Source organism: Gobio gobio, assembly GCF_949357685.1.
Source record: "Gobio gobio genome assembly, chromosome: 4".
NCBI lineage: Eukaryota > Metazoa > Chordata > Actinopteri > Cypriniformes > Gobionidae > Gobio > Gobio gobio.
Genome location: NC_137100.1, coordinates 7,232,748 through 7,257,504, shown reverse-complemented (window position 1 = coordinate 7,257,504; position 24,757 = coordinate 7,232,748). Strand labels below are relative to the sequence as shown.

At 38.0% G+C, this 24,757-nt stretch overlaps 3 protein-coding genes across 5 annotated transcripts in view; 1 reads left to right on the top strand and 2 right to left on the bottom strand.

Moving 5' to 3' along the window:
• The window catches only part of zbtb20 (zinc finger and BTB domain containing 20), a 90,318-nt gene extending 82,638 nt beyond the window's left edge, over nt 1–7,680 (bottom strand). Inside the window, exon 1 of one of the 3 annotated variants that reach the window (XM_079815491.1) lies at nt 6,658–7,680. The gene's annotated coding sequence lies outside the window, so the exon portion shown is untranslated. Of the gene's footprint in view, nt 1–6,332; nt 6,634–6,657 lie in introns of those variants that run through there. The other 2 variants (XM_079815494.1, XM_079815493.1) reach the window with 2 other exon arrangements.
• A 926-nt stretch (nt 7,681–8,606) lies between these two features.
• Nucleotides 8,607–11,365, top strand: tex55 (testis expressed 55). Its single transcript, XM_079813982.1, has 3 exons — nt 8,607–8,975; nt 10,358–10,420; nt 10,752–11,365. Exons 1-3 carry the CDS (start codon nt 8,844–8,846, stop codon nt 10,809–10,811), a joined length of 255 nt encoding a protein of 84 aa, XP_079670108.1. The 5' UTR covers nt 8,607–8,843; the 3' UTR covers nt 10,812–11,365.
• Nucleotides 11,366–14,637: 3,272 nt separating this feature from the next.
• arhgap31 (Rho GTPase activating protein 31) overlaps nt 14,638–24,757 on the bottom strand; it is a 35,242-nt gene continuing 25,122 nt past the window's right edge. Inside the window, exons 9-12 of the mRNA XM_079815483.1 lie at nt 23,588–23,647; nt 21,556–22,353; nt 20,989–21,125; nt 14,638–17,960 (exon numbers count right to left, since the gene is read on the bottom strand). Of these exons, the coding sequence (XP_079671609.1) occupies nt 15,768–17,960; nt 20,989–21,125; nt 21,556–22,353; nt 23,588–23,647 (3,188 nt within the window). The 3' untranslated portion in view covers nt 14,638–15,767. The remainder of the gene's footprint in view (nt 17,961–20,988; nt 21,126–21,555; nt 22,354–23,587; nt 23,648–24,757) is intronic.

Below are 24,757 nucleotides of genomic sequence, written 5' to 3'. Positions count from 1 at the left end.
TTGGCCAAACTCTGAGAGAGAACTCTTTGACTACCTCGGTTTGATTTTTTCATCTCCCTTTTACAAACCATTTCCAGATATTTTCCTTTAGAAATGGCAGTGATCTCACTAAGACTTGTAGAAAACCATATGAGCGCCGGGGTTAGCTGAGGACACGAAAGCACCTTGGCAAACATACAACTTCCCTATTAGAATCCAAGATACATTTTTCACATCAGTGAAATGCCTGTGTACTCGTTTATGCATTTAAAGAGACAATGCTGAAAAGATCCTTGCGATGTCTTATCTTATGCCTACAAACGAAAATATAGGAGAAAAAAAGGCACAAGAAGGCTTTTATTTGCATGCACCGAAAACAAACTCCCTGACCCTTTTTTAACACTCAATAGGGACAGACCTTGGGAAAGCGAACGCTTTTTTGCATTGTGACAATGTCACACTGAAAATACATTCTTTCTTATTTCACAAGTGTATGTTCACACTGAACTTTAGGCAGAAAAACATGCACCGAGTTAATGCTGCAACACATGACTGACAATTATGTATGCAAAAGGGCGGGAAAGAGTTGTTGGCACACTCGGTGTGGAAAATCCCCATTGTACCAAAGCAACTCTTCTTTCTGAGGTAAATGTTTCTAGTCTGCCAGCCAGGTGAGGTCTAAACCTCGCTGCCTAAAACTGGTTTTCCTGATGTGGGTGTGTGAATAAGATAGCGCGAGTAGGTGACGCTGCCTCGTTCAGGTCATCTGAGGTGAACGCCGTACAGTGCAAACTACAATGTGTTACAAGCGGGAAAAACGCATCGCTGGGAGTAAATCAAGGTGGAAAGCACAAGGACGTCTCCGTCAGTAGTGAACACTGCAGCAGCTGCTGTTCGAGGAAACACAATTACACTTTTAGAGGGGCACATGTATAAAAGACAAAGGGCTTTCAACTTTGACCTGGATTTAGCGTACAGTCGAGGCCTATATTAAGAATTCACACTGAAACCCGCACGCTGTTGCGTACAGCATTGCCACTCGCACCCGTGGCGGGAAACCCTGTCTCTACCCCGAAATCAAAAAACTTGACAGGAATCAAAGATCTAGTTTCTGTGCTATTCTTGAAAATAGCGTGAACATTAGGAAATCACTCATCAAGACTAACCTCACATGCAGTAAAAATTGAGAAAGAATAGAATTTATTCTTCTAAGATAAAGCCTAGGGGTAAGGGAATGTTCAGCACAATTAGGAAAAGTGGATAGCTCGCTAATTCTGATAGATCTCTCCGATTTAATTGTAACGTAATTACACTGCAAGCATTCACTAAAAGCAAAAAAAAAATAAACTGGAACTTCACAGCCCAATTACAAACCAGTTCCGAGGGCTAACATAAGTGTAATAGCTTCAAGATCTCAGAAACTGTTCTGAGATCAGTGTGAAAAGCAAACGTCTACTGTTTATCCTTTCTGCATTTTCTGCATCATTTTTAAGCCATTACCATCTACACACACGGATGAATTTCATATATGTATTTTTGCAAAAGAGCTGGATAAGAGGGGTCATATATTTGTATTGTTATACAGACCCATGAAAGAAAGTACAGAAAATCAAAGCGGGAACAAATGGCCTGTGTCTTGTGTCTGACCATTGTTACCATGGTTTCCCCTCAGGCCATGTCATGAGTTCTGATGTCAAATTATTCTCCTACGTAAGAGAAACATCATCACATATTCAAATTCTTACAATAAGGTGCAGTATTTCAATGGATCTATTCTAAATAATAATTCTTCATGTCATAATAAAACTTTCATGTTCTGACTTTTAGCTATAGAGTTTTATGCCAATTGTTTTGTCTTCAGTTACATACTTAGGCCATTTTGACATATTTACAGTTAGCAGTAATTAGTGGAATTTATCTTAGAAAATCAAGACAAAAACAGCCCTAAAGTCAAATGACTCCTCCTACTGGTTAGGCCCAGAACATCAGAATAAATAAAGAATTCTTGTTATGCATTTTGCATCATTAAAACCGTGGAATCGAAAATAATACAGGATATCAAATCGGTAAGGAGTGCTGTTAACCGTCCTACGGTCAAGCATTTCCTCAAACCATGTGACACAGACACAGGATACCAAGCAATCAAACATGACTATAACATGATTATTACGATATGAAATGTAACACGTCAGGCTGAAATGTAGCTGTTGCAACTACATCATGAAGAAAGCAAAGCCAAATGCCTATAAAATGTCACCTGACAATACATAAGAATAGGTATTAGGAAATGTGTGTAAGCTGAGGAGCATGCCACTTCAACAGAAACAAATGTACCATATAAATGTACCATATCAGTTCTTGCCGGTGTTTGCAAGAATTAAAACTGTATGGACATTCACCCTTGCACTGTGAGTGTGTGTGTTCTTGTATATATGATTTCTGAGGACACAAACGTGTATAATGACATAAGTATTACCAAATGGCTCAAAAACATACTACACTGTATTTTTCTGAAATTCAAAAAATGCATAAAGTTTTGTGTGATGGGTAGGTTTAGTGTAAGAGGATAGAATATACAGTTTGTACAGTATAAAAACTATTACGTCTATGGAGAGTCACCGTAAACCACATGTACAAGTATGTGTGTGTGTGTGCACGTGTGGTCCTGGTAAACCCTATATCATGGGGACAAAATGTCCCCACAATGATGCCAATATCCGAAATCCTTGTTCCCCATGAGGAAAACAGCTTATAAATCATACTAAGTGATGTTTTTTGAAAATGTAAAAATGCAGAAAGTTTTGTGTAATGGGTAGGTTTAGGGGTAGGATTAGTGTAAGGGGAGAGAATATACAGTTTGTACACACAAAAAAAAAAAGTACAGTTTATACATGTATACATGTTAATGTGTTCATAATGTACAGTATAGCTGGCATCAGTTCTGCATAGGTAGTTAACCTGGACATGTGTGTTTGGCTCTGTTTTATTCTCTCATTCTCACGAGATTCCTTAAAGAGGAATTATCTGACCTTGACATTTAATTACATTAGTGAAGGTCACCACCATCCATAAGATGGTTAAGATATCCCTGTAATCTGACTTAGCAACCTCTGGTCCACTGCTGGTACATCACACAGTATAACAGTAATCAATGCTATCAAGTACCATTCAAAGTATAATTAGAACGGCCCTACGCACTACAATCAATCGTCTTACAATATCATTGTAATTTTGTACACCTGTAACTGATGAATTGTAATTTAGCATTTTTCTAATGCGTCATTCTGTCAAATAATCAATCGCAAGCCAACTGACGAACTCTTTAATAGTGTCTCGCTGTGGCATGTGAGCATTATGTTTGAAGCACCAAAATAAACAGCACACAATGCCTTCTTTTCATCTACGAATCCCAATATTCCTAAGATCATGATTTATTTGTTGTCTTTTGGGCAAATTTATCGTTTCCATCTCCCCAAAAATAGACAAAAGAATGTTTAACATTGGTTTTTTTTTTTAAACTTTAGTGAACATTAAGAACAGGCATATCAATTCATATTACAGTTGCCGCTAACTCTAAGTCTACATGTATTAATACTACATCTATGACAAGCTAAATACATAAATCAATAATCGCACACAGAAATTAAACCACTTTGCTGTATCATTAAACATCCACAAACACTGTTCAAAGGTCATGGAGCGTGAATATAAAAAAAATGTTTGAAAACATTATGATCACAACCTCTTATATTGCCACAATAATGATTCAACTCAATGAGCTTAACATTATATATAAGCAACCATCCATATGCCCCTCATTTCAATAATCGCATTACTATTAAGTGCAAAGAAATAAGAAAGGAAAAATAAGCCAAATAAATATATAGGCTTGGGAAAGCAGTCCTCTTAGTTAATGTTTAGCTAGGCCTGTATGATATAACTTATCAAAAATACTTCTCAATAACAATACCACTCAAGAATAAACACCTCCAGGTATAACATCTAAAAAGGCACAAACATCTTTACAAATTAAAGTGTCACACATAACTGACAGAGAGCTAGAGCTATAGCCTCATTACAAAGTGACAAGAAAAAAATGTGCATTAACACGTGGAAAACAATTGCAGGAGACACGGGCATGTCTATAGTGCGACTGGGACTTCTATGTATTTGTATTTGCAACACATTCAAGTATAGCCTAACTAAAAAGTTTATTTTCGGTTTTGTAATACACTGATGTATACTAATGTAAAACATACATCTCAAGGCCTTTTATCACGCATACAGCAACTTAAAGTCGGTAAAGCTGACAGACAAACAACCTGCACGCATCCAAGGCCCTCCTCCCCATACTGTCCAAATCATCCATGAAACATTAGGGGAAAATTTGATACACATAAGCGATTAAAAAAGGATTTCAACTGAATTAAACAGGTGCATAATAAGGACCAACACGTAAGCAGAGCTGTCTCTGTACACGTGGTGGGGGGGAAAGCCTGATTCATAAACTAATAGCCTAGCATATACTTGTATTTTCATTAAATGAGCTGACTAAAATAAAAACATAATTTGCCATAGATATAGAAAGAGTTAATTTACTCGACGTTGCCCTGAACCACGAAGAATTTACCAAAACCATGAAAAGGAGGCCGGTATCAGCTAAAAAAAAAAAAAAAAAAAAAAAAAGTATAGTAGGAAAAAAATGAAAGAAAGAAATATTGTTTCTGACATAGGTATGCATTTGCAATAATATTAGAAGCAAAAAGAGAACGCTATAATATTTAATGATGAAGTATAGTTCGCATGCCTTACGTTAATGCACGCCTAGCCTATACATCTGAATCCCAAAGAGATGCCAAGAGAGAGAGATTAAAGTTTCCATCGTGAAACTGCCGACATCTAACACTGATTGAAGACATTAAAAAAATGTATTCAGACATCCACAGGTTTAGGAGACTGAGCTAAGCTAGCAACAAATATATTAAAGAGCAGCACATAGGGTTAACAGAACAGAGGCCATGCGTGGTTTACAAGTGCAAACCTCTTTTTAAAATAATACCAATCTGCTTGCATCCCACATACTTTTAAAAAATCCTTAACGTTGAATTAAGTGATTTTTTATCATTAAAATATAGCCAAGTTGTGCTTTTTTTCATCAATAAGTAAAGAGGTGCAGTCAAACTTCCAAGGCCGCATTGACCGACAGGCAAATCCCAGAAAATAAAAATAAATCAAAAGCGAACACGTTGGTAATTAAAGTAAGATTACATTGCGTTTATGTAGTAAAACAACAGGGTTTTTCTTCTCTCGGCTCAGATAAAAACATCCCAATAATCAAAGTAACCAACATCGGATAGAATCTCCCCTCATAACTGACAACCTTTTCATGTCGTTTGCTATAAATAAACAGATTATATAAGCCAGACATTTTATAATACAGCGTCGGGAAACAGAGGGCATATGATAAATTAATGAAAAATGTGTCTGGTGTGTTTTTCCACTACATGGTTCTCATACCCGCCGTCTCGTACTACACACAGATAACAATACGATCGGAGGCCCCGCAACCTCCAAAAATTGAAGGAGAGCCCCTCTCTGATTTGCCATATTAAGTTTTTTTGTGTTAAAATGGCCGAGTGATTTATTGTTTGCTTAGCCTACAAACGCGTGCGTTATAGGCAACAAGCTGGCACTTCACAACACGGAGTCAAAAAGAGGTCATTCAGTAAGTACAAGCATTAGTATACCGAACAGATGGGCATTTATCTACATTTCGGTTTCTTGGTGCGAGGACTAATATTTCGGTCACTTCGTTGGGCTGCGTACGTTATCCTAATTCAATGATGACAAATAACGGACATGGTAAAGCGCCAGATACACTCCCCACAAAACTCCACACTTTCGGATAGAATTTGTCCTGCTAACACACAAAACAACAATATCGGTAACAATTACGTTTGGCCAGCGCGGAAAATCTATAAAATATTAGGCTAGCAATAGCCCGGAAAATACTATAGGACTCCAGAGGAGCGGCTTAAATGTTTGAATAACCGTTTCTATCTGGTCTAGTTCAACGGAACGTTTTGTCTTGTGGCGCTTTTTTAAATCTTGACACTTTACTCCGGATAGAGCGGTTGTTATTCTATCAAATATTTCGGTCTTATGTAGGGAAGTCCCTAGCGGCTCCGTTGAGTCGTATTGTGCTTTCCGCGTCCTGGTTCGGTGTTGCGTTTAACACTTCGCCAAATATTAAAAACACACAGCCTGGTGAAATAACAGCACTTGTTAAAAAAAAAAAACTACACACAAAGTCCCCGTAGCCTGACAACTGTTAAACTAGTAGGTCGTTTTACCTGAGACGGTCACTTGAGACAACCACGAGTCTTTTTTGTTTAATGTCAGGCAAACATGGGATGTTTTGGGAGAACTCCTATAATCCAGAGTGCCAGGTCGTTCATGACTAAATGCAATTTCGAGAAGTTTTCTTCACAGCTGCGTTATGAGTAAAATATTGATGAACGTCTTGCGTTTGAGCTATTAGTGCATGCCTCATGCTTAAGTTTTTTTCACCACATATCTAGGGAACGACTGCTATTACTCTTATAAATAGCCTAACATAAATAGTAGGTATAAGTACCCTCCCTCCCTCTCCCTCCCTTCCCTCTCCCTATTTCTTACCTGCTGCTTTAAGGGTCTTTCTTCTCCAGTGGCTACAGCGCTTCACAGCTTCCCCGGTTTTCCCCAGGCAAGGACTGAGTTTATTAATATTGTCCCTTACTTTGTTTCATTTCTCACTTCCATCTTCTTTCATCTCATCAATAAACACACGCTGCAGCCTACCTTCGGAGAGGACATCACGCAGCTCGCTCGTGCCCTCCCATTTTTTCACTATTCGTCGAAGATTTTGGGCAGCCACGCCTTTCTACTGGCGATTGGAACAGAATGGACTTTCTTGAAGCACGTAGGTTGTGATATAAATCGTTCAACATGACTTTACCCCAATCGGCGAGCCGCACGCCCTCCCTTCCGCGCGGCGAGGAGCGTTGAAACTGGCTCCATTGTGGCTCTGAAAGTGAAACTATTCTGCCGTGTCCAATTGTTGTGTGTTTGAACCGGCATGGACACTACGCATCCTCAGTTTCCCAATTATCGGTCACCGTTTTCCGTTGAATGTCCCTTTTTGACGAGTTTCTGCTTGATTCTCGAGCATAAAGAAACACATACGTCACCACGAAATTAATGTCATTCGGTGTTACGCGCGCGAATGAAACTCCCCGAAATCCATGTCCCATCCTCGATCAAAAGGCCAGTCATCCGAGAAGCCTGCATGTTGATCATTTATAGATAGCCTACTTTAGATTGGTCGGGGACGGTGTCAATACATTTCTCCAAATTACATCTGCCCCCACATTGGACGAGGACGCTGCCCGTCAGTTTGAAGACCAACAAGCTAGATTGTTCAGCCGTGCCTTTTACTTTCTACGCATTTCTATTTTCTCATTTATTTATTTTTTAACGTCCCTAGCTGACCTCAAGGAAACGTAAGGAGAGTTGCTGACGGTATAGCGGGCCAATCAGATCGTGAAAAGGGACACCGAACTTTTTTGTTCACCAATACGTTCACAGAGTCGTTGTGACGGACACAAAATAACGCAATAGCGGTTCACGAGTCCCGAGCCACACTGAGCACCCCCTCCCCCCGACACCCCCCAGTCTAGACAATGACAGGTGTGTGTGTGTGTGTGTGTGTGTGTGTGTGTGCGCGCGCACGGGCGCGCGAGCGATCGTCTGTAGTCTAGACGAGGAATAATCAACCTTCAAGCCTAAGTGATTTTTTTAGGCGCTGTTTATATATATATATATATATATATATATATATATATATATATATATATATATATATATATATATATATATATATATATATATAAACACACACAATTCAATCATTCGAACGATTGTGTGTCTATTGTAAACGGTAATATATATGAATGAACAGTACATACATGAATATTATGTTTGGATACTGGCAGCGATATAATTGTAATCTACGACGTTGGTCAAACGTCAAAAGGGGCATATTTACAAACCGATTTTTGCGTATACATTCTATATATTATTTTGATAAAAGCTGCTCGACCTTGGCTCACGTAAGTATTTCGTCACATAACAATCCCTCTCCTCCATAATATCATTCCGCTTAGTGTGAGGTTTCCGTTGCTTGCGAGCTTTTCTTGATATTGAGTTCCCCCTTTCGGTTATAAGCATGAACAGCAACGTTTCACCGAGAGGTTCACCGGGGGACACGCACACCGTCTGCCCTACATAAAATGCACCCATTGTAGGCCGAGGTGTCAGCTGAGGACGACTAGCAACCTAGAAACGACGGTTAGCCCCTCCTTCCTTTTGTCGGTCGTGCTGTAAACGTTAGCCCGAGGTCTTCTAAGGTAGTTTTTTTTGTCCAAAAATAGATCGTAAAACTGGCGTGAACTGCAGAAGTAACATTTCGACCATGTTTTTTGACAAACATTTTCTAGACTCCTCACGGTTCTTTATCAAAGGCGCTGTCCGAGGGAACTGTGCCCAATGACATCATCCAAGCCTATTGTATACAGTTGCCAGGGGTTACAGGGTGACATTTCAAACAGTCCTGCTCGAGATACGCGGTCTCATTTCTCTATTAACATAACACGGACTAAAGACAAAGTTTGATCTTTGTTTTAAAACAGAGGTAATGCATTTGATATCCTTTCTTAGAGCGCGAACGCGAATTATTTGAGTTATAATGCTACTCGGAAGTGCCCTGCAACTTACTTTTTGTACATATCGTTTTTAGTTGACTACATTTGCATAAACTTTGTGAGATGGCAGATTCTGTTCTATCAGAAAAACTGCTGATCACCGAGAGTGCGGAGAGTGTTTCCTCGGTGTTCACGGACCCTTATGAACGCTCTGTTAACTATATGGAGACTCATAATATTCTTCAGATTTTTCAGGTGAGAAAGAACAAAGCTCCAGCTACTGATATATTTTCTTACGAAGAAAATGGTAGACAGTGATGAATGGCTTAGCACAAAATGGCGAAGGACAATTCAGAGCTCTAATAGAACTTACAAATAACAAGAAAAACGGTTAAAATATTTAGTTACGTTAACCCCTTCAAACCTCAATTTTTTCCACGGAGCTATTTGTTTTACCTATTTGATATTTGCTCTTCTAAAATGTAGAAAAGAATCTAAAAAACAAAACAAACAAAAAATGCCACCATTTTTTTTATATATGTATGGACACCACGACTGAAGCAACATAAACATCCTCATATTTTAAACATACTTATAAAAAGAACCATACTTTTTTTTTTAAGAACACACACTGTAAGAATGAGCAATGCAATAAGAATGTAAAAGAAAAAGCTAATATGATATAAAGTAAAAAAAAAAAAAAACGTATTTTTGTTGTTTGTGGGTAAATCTGCGTATGTGTCTTTGTGTGGATGTGTTTATGTGTACTTACTAGTTTTAATGAATATATTATTGTGTGCATTATAGCATCAATGCATCAGTGTATGTGAGGGGGTGTGAGTGTGTGTGTGTGTGTGTGTGTGTGTATTAATTCATCTCACATCCACTGTGGCTGTTTCTCACTAAAACCAATGGAAAGATTCATGGACAGTGTATGGTCCCTTTGAAGACATAAAATCGTATTAACAATATTTTATTAATTAACAATATTCATAAAACATCAAAATTAGAATGTGTAGCTCTGTATTATGGCTTTGAAAAGGCGTGCATATTTCACAGCCTGGCACAGTTATTCATGAGGTATCTTTTAACGCCTGGTGTCCATTGCAATTGACATTAAAAATCCTTTAAAAATTCAACTTTAAAAAAATGCTAAGCAACAATCTTCAAAATAACTGAATCATTTATCACTTAATACTGTTAAGTTTATAATAGGTGCAAGTTAATGAAGCTACCATGAACATAAATCTGCATATAAAAGATAAAAATGGGGCTTCCTCCTCCTATTCTCCTATTCTGTCTCTTTAGACATGCCTGTCAGATTAAGTTAGGGGTCATATCTTCATTGTGATTGGTTGATCAGAGACCAATGAGTGACCAGCATTAGGCCTACTCATATTATAAAAACATACAATTTGATTGGTTTAACCAAAAACAAACAAACGTGATGTCCATTCCAATGATCGAAGCGTCTGAAGGGGTTCAATATTGCATTATTTCAGTTTATTTCATGAAACTTAATATTGCATCATAAGTACTACAGCAAAAAAAAGAGCTCTTACTAACTACAAATGTCATTTTAGCAGCAGAAGATTGTTTTGTATTTTTCACTCACGGTCTCATTTGTACTATTTCAGGACATCACAGAGAAACTGGTTTTTGATAGACCAGATGATCCACTTCAGTTCATGTTAGAACAGGTATTTTTTTTGTACTTTCCTACAAGATATATAGATTTGGTTCAAACATGAACTATATCCAAAATCTTGACTGATTTGAGTCTTTCTAAAATGATGATTATTGATGACGGTGTATTTAAGAAGACAGGACTTGATCTATTAGTGATCACTGTATTATTTAAGAGAAAGAGTTTGTTAAATATATTGCATACTGTAGTCACTGTCCAGGCAATCGAAGCGCTTTAGTTTGGCCATGATTTGATTGTACCTTTTTATTTTAGGGATTTAATAATAAGAAGTGACATTTTGTGAACCATCTGTCACACAACTGATTTTCCAAAAACTTTTGCAGGTGCAAATGAAGATCAAAATTCGTGAGGAGTCAAGCAATACACTTGTCAAATCACAATAAATTCAAAAGCAAAGTAACAATGGCTTAAATCCAAGTTTATACTTTTATTTATATATTTCTTTAAATGAGGTGTATTGGTTGCTGCAGGTCATTCAGTGACTGCATTGTTGTTGTTTCCAAGCAACTGTCTTCCACATTTATCAAGTTTGTGAGTGTCTTTTGACCTAAATATCTCAATATACTTAAGTGGCAAGTTTGATCTTTTAAATCTGAAAGAAAATAAATATTTCTCCGGATATCGGAGCCACAGAATGGATTGATTTGCATGCTGGCATTATCACTCACAAACTCAGATTGTTATATGAAATAACTCCATTTTATAAGATAAAGCAGCTTCTAATTTATACGTCTTGCAAGTATTCTCCATAAAATTGCTAGCCGCACACAAGCTGGCTTTTGCTCTGTACTCAAATTTCCATGATGTATTTTAGCTGCATAAATAAAGGAAGTCTTTGTTTATAGTCGGCTCTTCTTACAGTGTATTTATAGTTATTTACATTAGCAACATCTTGTGTTTCAAGACTGGTTTATCACATGTGTCCACTTCATTCTTTAAAAATAAAAATAAAAGTCAAAATAAGTCGACAGCTACATTGTCTATTTGCATTTATGTGTATTTTTAAAAAACACATCTCTAATTTGTATTTAATAAGTCAACGAGAGTAGAATCAGATGTATTTTAACCATCACATGATGTGAATAGAATTTGTTAGTAGTTGCATATAATTATTAGGTTTTATATCAAAGCTTTTCCAGCTCTAAAATATAATCATACATATCAGTAAATGCATAGAACCGTTTTTTGGCATGACTTTTTAAATGAATAATTTTCCAAAATGGCAGCCAGCTTTACATTTGACAGACACTCTTTTATTCAATATGACCTACAATGTATTCAAGGTAAATATATATTTGGGGTAAAGTGTGTCAGGTTTATCTGTGTAAAAGTGATCAGTGTGTCCAACTGCAAGAAATACTACATTCATAAAATATTGTAAATTGTTTCACTATATTCAAATATAATGAATATTAAAGCTTTCCTTGGCTGGTTTATGAAAATGTGAATATTGAATGTGATTACTGTTCTTGTATACACTAGGGTCATTGTTTTATTTGAAATGTAAATTGTTTCTATATTCCACAGTGTTTCAACTTACCCTTGACACGACACAGCTTACCCCAATGGCAAGAAGCACATTTTGTCCCAGCCTGTTTTACTGTAGGCCTACTATTTATGTAGGGTTCACATTTCTTTGGTCCTATATTATATTTCTTTTCCATTTTTGCACACATCCTGAAATATTAGATGTGATTCTATTTTTTTATCATTTATATTTGCCTAAAAAAGACAACTGTACGTAAGTGGCAAATATTTCCTCATTCCCCCGTATATACTGTATACAGTGCCCTCCACGAATATTGGCACCCTTGGTAAATATGAGCACACGTGGCTGTGAAAATAAATCTGCATTGTTTATCCTTTTGATCTTTCATTCAAAAAGTTCTCAAAATTCGAACCTTTCATTGAAGTAAAACAATTGAAAGTGGGGGGAAACTCACGTTATGAAATGTTTCATGTTGGCCACAATTATTGCAACGTCCTTTTCCCAAGATAACAACTCTGAGTCTTCTCCTATAATGCCTGATGTGTTTGGAGAACATCAGAGATCATTCCTCCATACAGAATCTCTCCAGATCTTTCATATTCCCAGCTCTTCTCTTCAGTTCATCACTCATTTCTATAGGGTTCAGGTCAGGGAACTGGGACATTTTGTGCTCAGTCACACATTTTTGTGTTGATTTTGATGTTTGTTGTGGATCATTGTCCTGATGGAGGATCCAACTATGGCCCATTATAAGATTTCTAGCAGGGGCCGACGGGTTTTGATTTGTTTATCTGTTTGCTAGAATCCCTGATGCCCAGTATCTGAACAAGATGTCCAGGACCTCCAGCAAAAAAATAGGCCCTCAACATTAAAGATCCAGCAGTTTATTTAAAGGATTAGTTCACTTCAAAATGAAAATTTCCTGATAATATACTCACCCCCATCTCATCGAAGATGTTGATGTCTTTCTTTCTTCAGTCGAAAATAAACTTTTTGAGGAAAACATTCCAGGATTTTTCTTCACATAATGGTTTTCAATTGCAACCAAAATGTTGAAGGTCCAAATCAATGCAGTTTCAAAACGCTTTGAAGGGCTTCAGACGCTCTGCGCGATCCCAGACGAGGAATAGGGTCTTATCTAGCGAAACCAACGGTCATAAAAAAAAAAAAAGTAAATTAAATTTTAACCTACCGGTAAATTGCTCATTTTGCGCTGCTCTGCGGCCGCCAGTGATTGCGCAATCACGTTGAGACGTCACACTAGACGTAGTACCACCCCAAACAAACGTGCGAGGACTAATACAAACGCCCTTTACCAAAAAAAAACCTCCATCTTTAACTTCAAAATCGTCTGACATCGTTGTTTTACCTTTTTTTTTTTGCTAAAGGGTGTTTGTATTAGTCTTCGCATGAGCGCTTTGTAAATACGGGGGCGGTACTTCCGCCTACGTCTAGTGTGACGTTTTTGACGTGATTGCGCAATTTAGGTTAAAAAGTCATTTTTAATTTAATCTTTTTTTTTTTTTAAATGACCGATCGTTTCGCTAGATAAGACCCTATTCCTCGTCTGGGATCGCGCAGAGCATCTGAAGCCCTTCAAAGCGTTTTGAAACTGCATTGATTTGGACCTTCAACATTTTGGTTACAATTGAAAAACATTATGTGAAGAAAAATCCTGGAATGTTTTCCTCAAAAAACTTATTTTCTTTTCGACTGAAGAAAGAAAGACATCGGCATCTTGCATGAGATGGGGGTGAGTAAATGATCAGGAAATTTTCATTTTCATTCATTTCATTTTTATTTGATTTGATAGGGACAATGCTCATTGATCAACATCAGGTTACTTGCTGTAAACAAGCCAGAGTTAGCTACAAGTGCTAGTTTCCATCTGTATTGTGAAGTGAACTAATCCTTTAACCATGGGCATGGGGTACTTTTTATCCCATCTGGTGGGTTTTCTGCCAACAGCTCTTTTTTAAGCTTCATCTGACCATAGAAGCAGATCTCTTTTGAAGTTCCAGTCGTGTCTGAAAACTGAATATGCTGGAGTTTGTTTTTGGATGAGCGAGGAGGATTTTTCTTGAAACCCTCCCGAACAAAATGTGGTAATGTAGGTGCTGCTTGATGTTTTTTTAGGCTTTCTGACCCCAAGACTCAACTGCAATTCTCCATCTGTGATCCTTGGAGAGTCTTTGTCCACCCAAACTCTCCTCCTCGCCGTGCATTAGGACGATATAGACACACGTCCTCTTCTAGGCAGATTCTTAAAATCTTTAGTTGATGGGCCCTGATGGTGGAAATTGGGATTTTTAATGCTTTAGCTGTTTTCTTTCAGCCACTTTCTATTTTGTGAAGCTCAACAATCTTTTGCTGCACATCAGAGCTATATTCTGTGGTTTTACTCATTGTGATGAATGATTAAGGGAATTTGGCCTTTGTGTTTCCTCATATTTATACTCCTGTAGAACAGGAAGTCATAACTGAACAATTTCATACTCCTAGTCACCCTGGTGTGCTAAAACAATGTAAATATTAATGGGAATAATATACTTGAGAGATATTGTACTCATAAGAATTTCTAGGGGTGCCAATAATTGTGGCCAACGTGTTTTGGAAAAAAGCATTTATTTCATAATGTGAGTTTCCCCCCATTTTCAATTGTTTTACTTCAATGAAAGGTTAGAATGTTGTGTATTTTTTGAATGAAAGATCAAAAGGTTAAACAATGCAGATTTATTTTCACAGCCGCCTTTGCTCATATCTACCAGGGGTCCCAATATTGGTGAAGGGCACTGTATTTAAATTCTGCTTTATGCATTCCCTTATATTATTAACATGCAAATAGAAAAATGGTATTGAAATGCTTAAGTGTATGCCACAGTGTACACATTACATGTGAAGTACTTTTATTATTTTGTTTAGAATGGAATACATACAATAAATCCATTGTGACTGAATACAAAAAGAACATATACAAGGTTAGTGTTCTTTGGTTACAATAACTGACAGCTTCATCATCGTGATCTTTCATCCTTGTCCCTGTCTGCCTCAAAATACATTTTCAAAACTTCTCTGCTCTAGGTTTATATAAAATACGGACAGTTTCCTTATATTCTCTCCCTATATTTTTTGAAACCTTGCCATATTTGTTTCATACATTTCTGTTAACCAAGTAATCAGAAGATTTGAAAATACTGCATCTACTATATCCTCTAGAGAAGAGAACACAGCCTTTAAACTATCTTCAAATCATTGGATATTTACCCCAAACATTTGTACAAAGTGATTTTTACTCTTTAGAGTACAGTTTTGTGTGAAAATAGCAAAACAAGACATATTGAATAAATAAATGTTTGTTTTTTTCTCGATATTGTAACTATTTGAATAGTTTTATTTTCTTATTGGCTGGCATGCTGAACACTTCATTTCATCATGTAGATTTGTAGATCATTTATAAATGCTCCAACTGTAAACATAATATGTAAAGTAACAACAGACACAAAGACCTTGAGTTCCAACAGAAGGGGGATGGAGTCGATTTAAACCGAGCTGTGCTTGTACAGTCTGTATTTACATATACAGTAGGAGCCTGCCGAGTTTCCCAGGTTTATCCTTAGGCATGTTTCAGTTTTTCTTGCAAAGATAGAAAAAAAAAATCTCTGATATAAATCCTTAGCAGCAGCATTTTACACAAAGCTTAATACTTACAAATCTGATTATCAAGATTAACAGCACCTTGATTTCCAAGCATCATCGTGTGTTCTATAGGGTATACCGACACTCGGTCACATTTGACAAGCTAGAAGTTTGCTAGTTATCACACGATGGCCAATAACAAGTCAGCCTTGTCTCACTCGATTTGCCTGTTACTTCTGTTGTCGAATATCATCGACCTCCTTTGTGGCTGGTAAAAGCAACTGGTCGAGGTTTCAAGCCTTTGTCCACTCTTTGGCAAGGTCATTTTATTACGCAAGGTTACCCCCTCTGGAGTTTTGAGGTTTTCAGCTAGTTCTTTTGCATAGACGTCAAAGGGCGATGCTTCAGCTTTAATGGGAGATAGGACTAGTTTACCATCTTCCCCTACCGGAGGGTAGTCCATGATTGGAAAAGGGGGGCTAAACAGGATGAGACTTTGAGGTCTTGGGCGATTTCTGAAGGACGATCTCTGGAGGAGGGTCGAGCGCTCAGGTCTAGGACGATCCATAAAGGTGTCCCCATTGGCGGATCGCTTCCTTCTCAGCACTGGAAGATCTGGAACGGATGTCGGTTTGGAATTCTCATTGCACGAGGGCTTCTGTCTGTGAAGCCCTGATGGGGGTTCAGTGCTTGGCAGCTCCTCCCTGTGGGCTTTGACTTTCAGGAGGGGAAGTGCAGAACCTGCTTTTCCCAACTTGCTCTTGGCCGGTTTCTTTTCAGATGTACATTTGTCGACTTGATTAGTGCTCCCCTCAGGTAGGGCATGAGGTATGTGGCTGTACTGAATCTTTGGTGGGATAACAGGAACTGCTTTAGCTTGGCAGGTCTTGATCATGAACGCCGTGCGAACCGATGACACGCTGACTGGTGCAGAGTTGCGCCGCATAGGTGCCTTGGAGCCACTCAGGAAAAGCTCCAACTCTAGAGAAGCTTCGGGTGTCACCCATTCATGTGCAATCGATTGCTTTGCACTTTTCAGATACTGACTATTTGAGATATCTCGGAAACCTTGGTGTCCTAAGTCAAGGTTCAGGGAGTATGGCCTGAGTTTAGGTTTAACGTTTTCTTGGCTTCTCTCCATAGTGCAGGACTCATGGGATGTCTGTCGGTGAAATCTCTGAGAGGGAGAAGAGCGCTTCTGTTTTGCTTTGCTCAAGTCTTGCAGTTCAGTGGTCTCGTCTGAATCAGTGAATGTCTTCAATATCTTAACCTGTGGAATCTCCAGTTTGCTGTCGTCTTTGTCTCCCACCCACTTGCGGTTGTCACTGTCAAAATGCGCTGTTACTTGTGCAAAACAAGCTACATCTGTGTCTGCATTTTTGTTTCCTGTTGGGTTTACAAGTTCACAGGCTGTTACAGCAGCTTCTGTTTGAGATGATGTGTCATTAAGCACAGTTTGTTCTTTGGTGTCATCCTTCCTGCTGTTGGGCAAGACGTCCACTTTTGGCTTATCAGGAACTTGGCAGGGAATTGCTTGACATGGCATAGTCTCTTTAGGCGTAGGTAAGGGATCCTCAAGTTTCGGTGAGTGCAGAGGGCTTGTCACCCACTGCTTGGCAGAACACAAATCTTCCCATGGTTCAACCTGATCCAAACCACCCAAATTACTCCCCCATGTGTCTACATCATCTTGATGCAAAATGTCCAATGTGAAATGCTGTTCGTTCAGACAACTTGAGAGTCTATCTAAGCTTCCCTTGATTCTCCCTGCTAAGTCAAGCTTCCTGGGTTCATCACTAACCTCCTTATTTTCTTTCTTACATACATCCTTTGTTACTAACGGTTCTTTCATGTCAGAGTGAAGAGCAGTCTGAATATCCGATTTTACAAAACTGCTTGAAAGATCCTTCGAGTCACTTTTGGAAGTGTTGTCTTTCTCGACAGGATCTGTTCTTAGTTCCTCTTCACTGCATGGCTCTGCATCTTGGAGAATATCGGTTTCCTTTAGGTGGAGAAATGGGGAAAGTTGTAGATTGGTTGTTATTATGTTTTGTGACTCTAGTCTCTTGTGGTCTGTCCTGTCAACATCATTATCCAAGTAATTCCAGCCACCATCGCATGACAACAATCTTTCAGGCAAATGCTTCATGACAGAATTAAACGTAATAGCACCAGAATGATCAAACATTACGTTTTTGGTAAGGTCTATAAAGAGTCCCTTTGATGATGCGGTATTTGCGGGCAAACTACTTATTCTCCGCGCTTGACCACTTAGCTTGAGACTGTCCTCATTTCCAGTCATCTTGGTGAAGCTGGGCTTCACCTGTTCATCTAGCATATTTGTTTTAGCCTCAGTGACTGAAACTTTCAGATGCATGCCAGATGATGACACCTTGTTGAGTACTTCCTATCAGAGAAACAAAAATTAAAAAAAAGGTGAGGACTGGTTAGAGGCATTTATTCCAATAATACGTCTGAGGCCACAATTATGTCTTTCTTAAGGGGGTCGCGCAACGGACGAGAAGCACAGCGCTCCATATCGACAACGCACAGGTATCGCACACCAGACACGCACATTCTATGATTATCAGTTTATGGTCAGCAGTATTGTAATTTTTAAAGACATCATGAAATTAAGATAATGTCTATAACCATGTTACGCTATAGCTACTCTTCCTATAGGTCTGTGTTTAGGCTTTATTCAAGCATTTAAACTATAATTGTAAAGGTAAAGATATTTTGCAGCACGGTGAAGTCAGTATGTACATTAACAATGATTTGAATCAATTATAATGCAAATTTTATGTAAAACTATGAAAAGGGCGCTCTGTGGCACGGCTGGATTCGTAGCTGGGCGCCGGTGTGCTTACTCTCATAGAAAATAATGTGTTCGAAATTTAAAGACGTGATGCGGTGCGGCGCTGAGCTTCTCGTCCGGTGTGCGACCCCCTTAAAGGGATAGTTCACCCAAAAATGAAAATTAGCCCATGATTTACTCACCGTCAAGTCATCCTAGGTGTACATGACATTCTTCTTTCTGACGAATAAAAAAGTTATATTAAAAATGTCCTGGCTCTTCCCGGCTTTGTAATGGCAGTGACTTCTTGTGTCATTTTTGAAGTCTATAAAGGTGCATCCATCCATCCATCCATCCATCCATCCATCATATAACTGCTCCACACAGCTCCAGGGGGTTAATAAAGGCCTTCTGAAGTGAAGTGGCGCGTTTGTGTAAGAAAAATATCCATATTTAAAACTTTATAGACTAAAATAACTAGCTTCTGGCGGTCAGCGGTATGCAAGTCGACTTGCGCTAAAAGAGTAACCCCTGAAGCGATGTATAGAAGCATCGCAAGCTTTGACACCTCTAGAGCTGCAACAAACTCAAGCCCCTCTTCTCTTATATCGAAATCCTCTGCCTTTTCTCTTTAACATTTCTTGTTTTAGACTCTAATTCATGACCGGTGTTTTGTTTTGCTCTATCCTCTGTGCTTCTGCGTTCGTCAATACGCATGCGTCAAGGGTTAGTCTTTTAGCGCAAGTCGACTTGCGTACCGCTGACTGCCAGAAGCTAGTTATTTTAGTCTATAAAGTTTTAATTATGGATATTTTTCTTACACAAACGCGCCACTTCGCTTCAGAAGGCCTTTATTAACCCCCGGAGCCGTGTGGAGCAGTTATAAGATGGATAGATGCACTTTTATGGATTTCAAAAATGACCCAACAATTCACTGCCATTATAAAGCTTAGAAGAGCCAGGACATTTTTAATATAACTCCGATCTTATTCGTCTGAAAGAAGAATTTCATATACACCTTGGATGGCTTGAGGGTGAGTAAATTATGGTCTAATTTTCATTTTTGGGTGAACTAACCCTTTAAGACAGTAGCTTAAAGGGTGCTTATATCACTTAAACATTAAAATTCTATCATCATTTATCATGTCGTTCCAAACCCATAACATTTTTGTTCGGAACACAATGAAGATATTTGAATGAAACCTGAGAGATTTCTGTCCCTCCATTAAAAACCCATTCCACCAAAACTTTAACAGTTGAAAACTTCATAAAATGTTTAAATGTAATACATGAATTGCGCAGTTTAAGCTAATACTGCATCCCAGTTCGCACACTATCCATTCGAAATAGAATTCGAAATTCGAAATAGTTTGTCCCAAATTGTAGTAAATCGTAGTATGTTGAAATGAGTATTCCAAAGTGCAGATCCATGCACACTCTAACGGCTAATATTGCCCACAACCCATTGCACATTTGACGAGGATTTGATTAGAACTACAAACACAAATAAAAAACCTCAAACCTTGCCTGAAAACTAAAGCGGATCAGGCATTTTCTGTTGCTGGCCCAAGACTGTGGAATACCTGACAATGTTATCCACATTATATTCAATCTGCAACAAAATTATATTCAATTTGTAATGATACGTTTGGTCATTAACTTTTAAATGCATCATTATGCAAACGCATGAGGAGAGATCTCTGCATGAAAGACCCACGACTGGCAGATCAACGTGCTACTACGTTTCTCTCTGAAACGGTAGGAAATTAAATTAAATGTGGAGGATTTTAACTGTGACAAGGTGATTGGCAGGGCAGTTTAAACGGTGACAGGATGCATGTGACTAAGCGATAGAGCGGTCCATTAAAGACATAGTTAGCAAATCTTGCCTACTCTTCTGTAACACACTCAAAAGCATGTACTGTTTCGTCACAAAAAGAGTACATACTTGTAGGGCGTAGTATAAGTAGGCTAACTGGGGTGCAGCATAAGTCTTTTGAAGAGACACGATTGCTTTTATATGATGAACCAACTTAATATGTATTCACATAAACAAATATATGGTAAATGGATGCTCAACTGTTCTTGGAAGATCAAACCTCATTGGTTCTCGCACGTCAAGCAAACATTCTTCAGCTTCCTTTACCCTATTTGAGTGCTTAATGTACATTCGCTGATCAATGTTTATATGTGAATAAAATCTGTTGGATTGTGTCTCTTCAGAAGACTCGGAGTAAACTGCTTGATATGTACAGTATGGATTACACGTAGAATGTCTTTATGAACTCTTTGAAGAATCAAAGTTTTGGTTACTTAGACTTTCAACGGAAGGACCGAAATCTCTCAGGTTTCATTAATAATATCTTCATTTGTGTTGAACGAAAGTCTTATGGGTTTGAAGTGAATGGTCATAGAATTTTCATTTTGAGGTGAGCTATCCCTTAAAACATTTTTATAAATTAGGAGTTAAGTGAGGAAGAATAGAAACTGGAATAGAAATATGTATCACTATTATCTTTTCATCTTGGGTAGTTTTACAGTAAAATTGTGTTATTTACTAGTAGCGCTTCAATCTTATTAAAAACTACAGGGGTACAATTAATTCTAAGATGGCCTACTTTATCAGTTAAAATCATACCAGTTTTTCCAATTTTTTAATTTCTTCTTGTGTTGATGTAGTTTCCAGTTCTTTCCCTATTGCTTTAGTCTCCGATGACACCTGAGGTTCAAAATTCTCCACACTGGCTATCAGCTTACTCACTTCTGCATCCTTGCCTGAGAAAGTACAGACAAACCAATATAATAATCAGTTAGGGCAGTAGAGTTAAAGGTAAAAGAGTATGTCAGTGTTTAACTGTTTAAAAAAACGATATTAAAATGTAATTAATCAACTTACAAATGCAGATTTAAAATGATTCTCACTAAATTAAAATACACTTATATTCACACACACACACACACACACACACACTCTTTTGCTATCCTTGTGGGCACTCTCCATAGACGTAATGATTTTTATACTGTACAAACTGTATATTCTCTCCCCTTACACTAAACCTACCCATCACACAAAACTTTCAGCATTTTTACATTTTCAAAAAACATAATTTAGTATGATTTATAAGCTGTTTGGATATTTTGTCCCCACAACGTAGGGAATACCTGAACCACACACACAGTCACATACACGCTACAATCGTCATACTCTTTGTTGTTCCCAAAGTGGTCGAATTTGTAATATCTCTTTCTCCCATCTGATCCTCCTTCTCCATGGGGAAAGAGCTGCTGTTGCTATAGATACTGCATCCGCTGCCTCCACTGCTGTCACTAAGCGGGTGCTCTCTGTACCCAGTACTGTTGGTGTGAGCTGCTAGTCCAGTCTCCCAGTCTGTGAACGTAAAGTTCCCACTGCTGTGGACAGGGAATCCAGCAGTGCCAATACTTTCCCGGCGATGGGCTTCCGGAGGTCCTGCCTCCTTAGGAGGCTTAAAGAGTCCCCCTAAACCCCTGTCCCGTTCTTTGCCTGGTGCCCTGCAGGGGGTGCTGTTAGAGTTAATAACTGCAGACACACGCAAAGGTACAGACACGGCAAACGGCTCTGAAATGTTGAGGGCCTTCCGTTGGTGCCGTGGGGAAGACTCCAGCGGAAACAGGCTGCCTGGAAAAGACGGTCTAGAGGATCCATTATTGGCAGATCCAGAATACAACATCCGGCGGTTTTTAGGCGATGTGGGCTGGCAGCCAATGCGGTCGTCACCTTTGAACACTTTCAGCTGTTCTGGAAGAGTTTTATGCAGTGAGGATAAAGATGCTGTTGAAGAAGAGGCATTTGATGCTCCTTCTCTTTTCTCACTCGGACATCCTCCTGAAGCAGTATGAGGATCTAAGTCCGAATTTGGATCCTTTTTGTTGAGCTCGTAGTTGATATCTGAGCCCAGGGTTCGGGATTTAAGAGCTGGGACGAAGATGCCATTGCTTCCTTCTGTTGGTACTTTGTCCTCAACTAAATGGGAGTGAAAAAGAAAAATTGTGAGACCTGAAAGCCACAAATAGACAGTGGTCCCAAAAAGTATTTTCACACTTCAGCCACACTTAAAGGGATTGTTCACCCAAAAATGAAAATTCGTTCATTAATTTCTCACCCTCGTGTCGTTCCAAACCCTTAAGACCTTTGTTCATCTTCAGAACACAAATGAAGATCTTTTTAATAAAATCCGAGAGCTTTCAGTCCCTCCATTGAGAGCAATGCAATTTATACATTCAAGGTCTACAACAATAGGAAAGACATTAATAAGGTAATCCATGTGACTCCAGAGGTTTAACCTCAATTTAATGAAGCGGCGCGAGTGCTTTGTTTGCACACACACACAAAAACCCCCATAATTTACCACTTTATTTAAGAAAATATTGACCTGCAATCCAGTAGGGAGAGCACCTCGCACATGCTTGTGTTGTGTTGACTCAAGTTCCATGAACGCGCTTTGGGTAATATTATTTTTTAAATATAGTGGTAAATTATGTTTTTTTAACTTGCGTCACTTCATAAAATTGAGGTTAAACCTCTGGAGTCACATGGATTACTTTAATGATGTCTTTACTACCTTTCTGGGGCTTAAATGTGTAAATTGCTTTGCTCCCAATGCAGGGAAAGCTCTCAGATTTCATCAAAAAGATCTTCATTTGTCTTCAGAAGATGAACGAAAGTCTTACATGTGTGGAATGACATGATGAGGGTGAATAATGAATGACAGAATTTTCATTTTTGGGGGAACTAACCCTATAAAAATGCATGTATGTGTTTGTATTGCATGACACAATATTAAAAATGTTTTTAAAAATTAGAATAAAATAAAGCATTAAACTTTAACTAAGGTCATGCTTCGTTTGACAAACAGTTTATGTGATGCGCCTTCCATCAACTACATCCACTTGAAACTAGTTGGTTAAAGAATAATATATATATATATATATTTTTTTTTTTTTCAGTCATGCAAAAACGAATAAAAAGATAAAATCAAGCCTTCTTTGAAAAACATTATAACTTACTTTGCCTATAGCCTATGTGCCACATGACACCTTAATTAATGTAGTGAATGAATTGCTTACTTTTTAATATGTAATGTATTTTTATATACATTTATTATACATGTATCTGTGCAAACCTCATGTTTTAACAAAATGTTTAAGCAAAATGACAGCACACTAATGTAAGTATATTTATGGAGATCTAGCCCCACCTGCTGCTGGAAAAGAACAGAGAGAGTCCATGCTTTTGGATGGTCGTATAGCAGGTTTTTCTGTTTAAGAGAGAAAACAAGCATAAAACACACACACACACACACACACATACATACATACATATATATATATATATATATATATATATATATATATATATATATATATAAATATAAATATAATAATTTTTTGGCTTTTCATAACTTACCATAAACAAAAGCTAAATTAGCTATAATATGACAATATAATTTTGAGGGCGGGTCAACCTGTCACTCACATGAGATCGACCCAATAGCAAACCACAACCATCCAATCAATTCTCAATCAAGTCTCGCCCTACATTTTTCTTCTTGAGAAGCCGTTTCGCAAATAGGGTTGGGCATGAGAACCTTTTCAAAATCAGGAATTTCGATTCCTTTGTGCAGATTTTAATGTGATTTTTAAACCATTCAAGCGCAGGAAAATGTGTGAGAGAACTCAGTTCGGTACTCACATGCTGTTTTCTGTGCGCACACACACACACATCCAAAGCACGCACGCAAAAAGCCACCTCTCATATATAGTGCATCAATACTGATTTGAGTTCTCTTTTGCATCATCTTGCACTTGAACAGGCAAGTACACACAAAATTATGTCAAAATATCCTCATAAACACAGTTGGTTATGACGTAAGTGAATGTAAACAGTTGAGAAGGAAAACTCATGTGTAACAGTATTTTGGATCTGTGCAGCTTTTTTAAAATATGCATATGCAGAAGACTTCTTGAATGTATTCAGAGTTTTTCCTTATTGAAATGTATGTATTTTCACCAAATATCCTGTGCTGGAATTGACTTGTTAATAAAGTAATGTGATAAAATGTCAACCCTGTTGTCTGTGTTCTATTTTGCTTAATATATTTATGTTTTTAGTCATTTTTGTCTTTTGGGACAGTGAGAAATAAACAATTGTTACTACCATTTAAAATATTTAATTGGACCAACCTCACAGTTTCACTGTAAAACATTTCTCCAATTTAAAAATGTCTAGTGACTGGTCACATCTAAATTTGTTAATTGGCCGAATTGAATTTCTGTGAATTAAATTGTATCAATTCACAGAAATTCAATTTGGCCAACTGAAAAATTTAGATGTGATCGGCCCCTAGAATTTTTTTAATTGGAGAGGC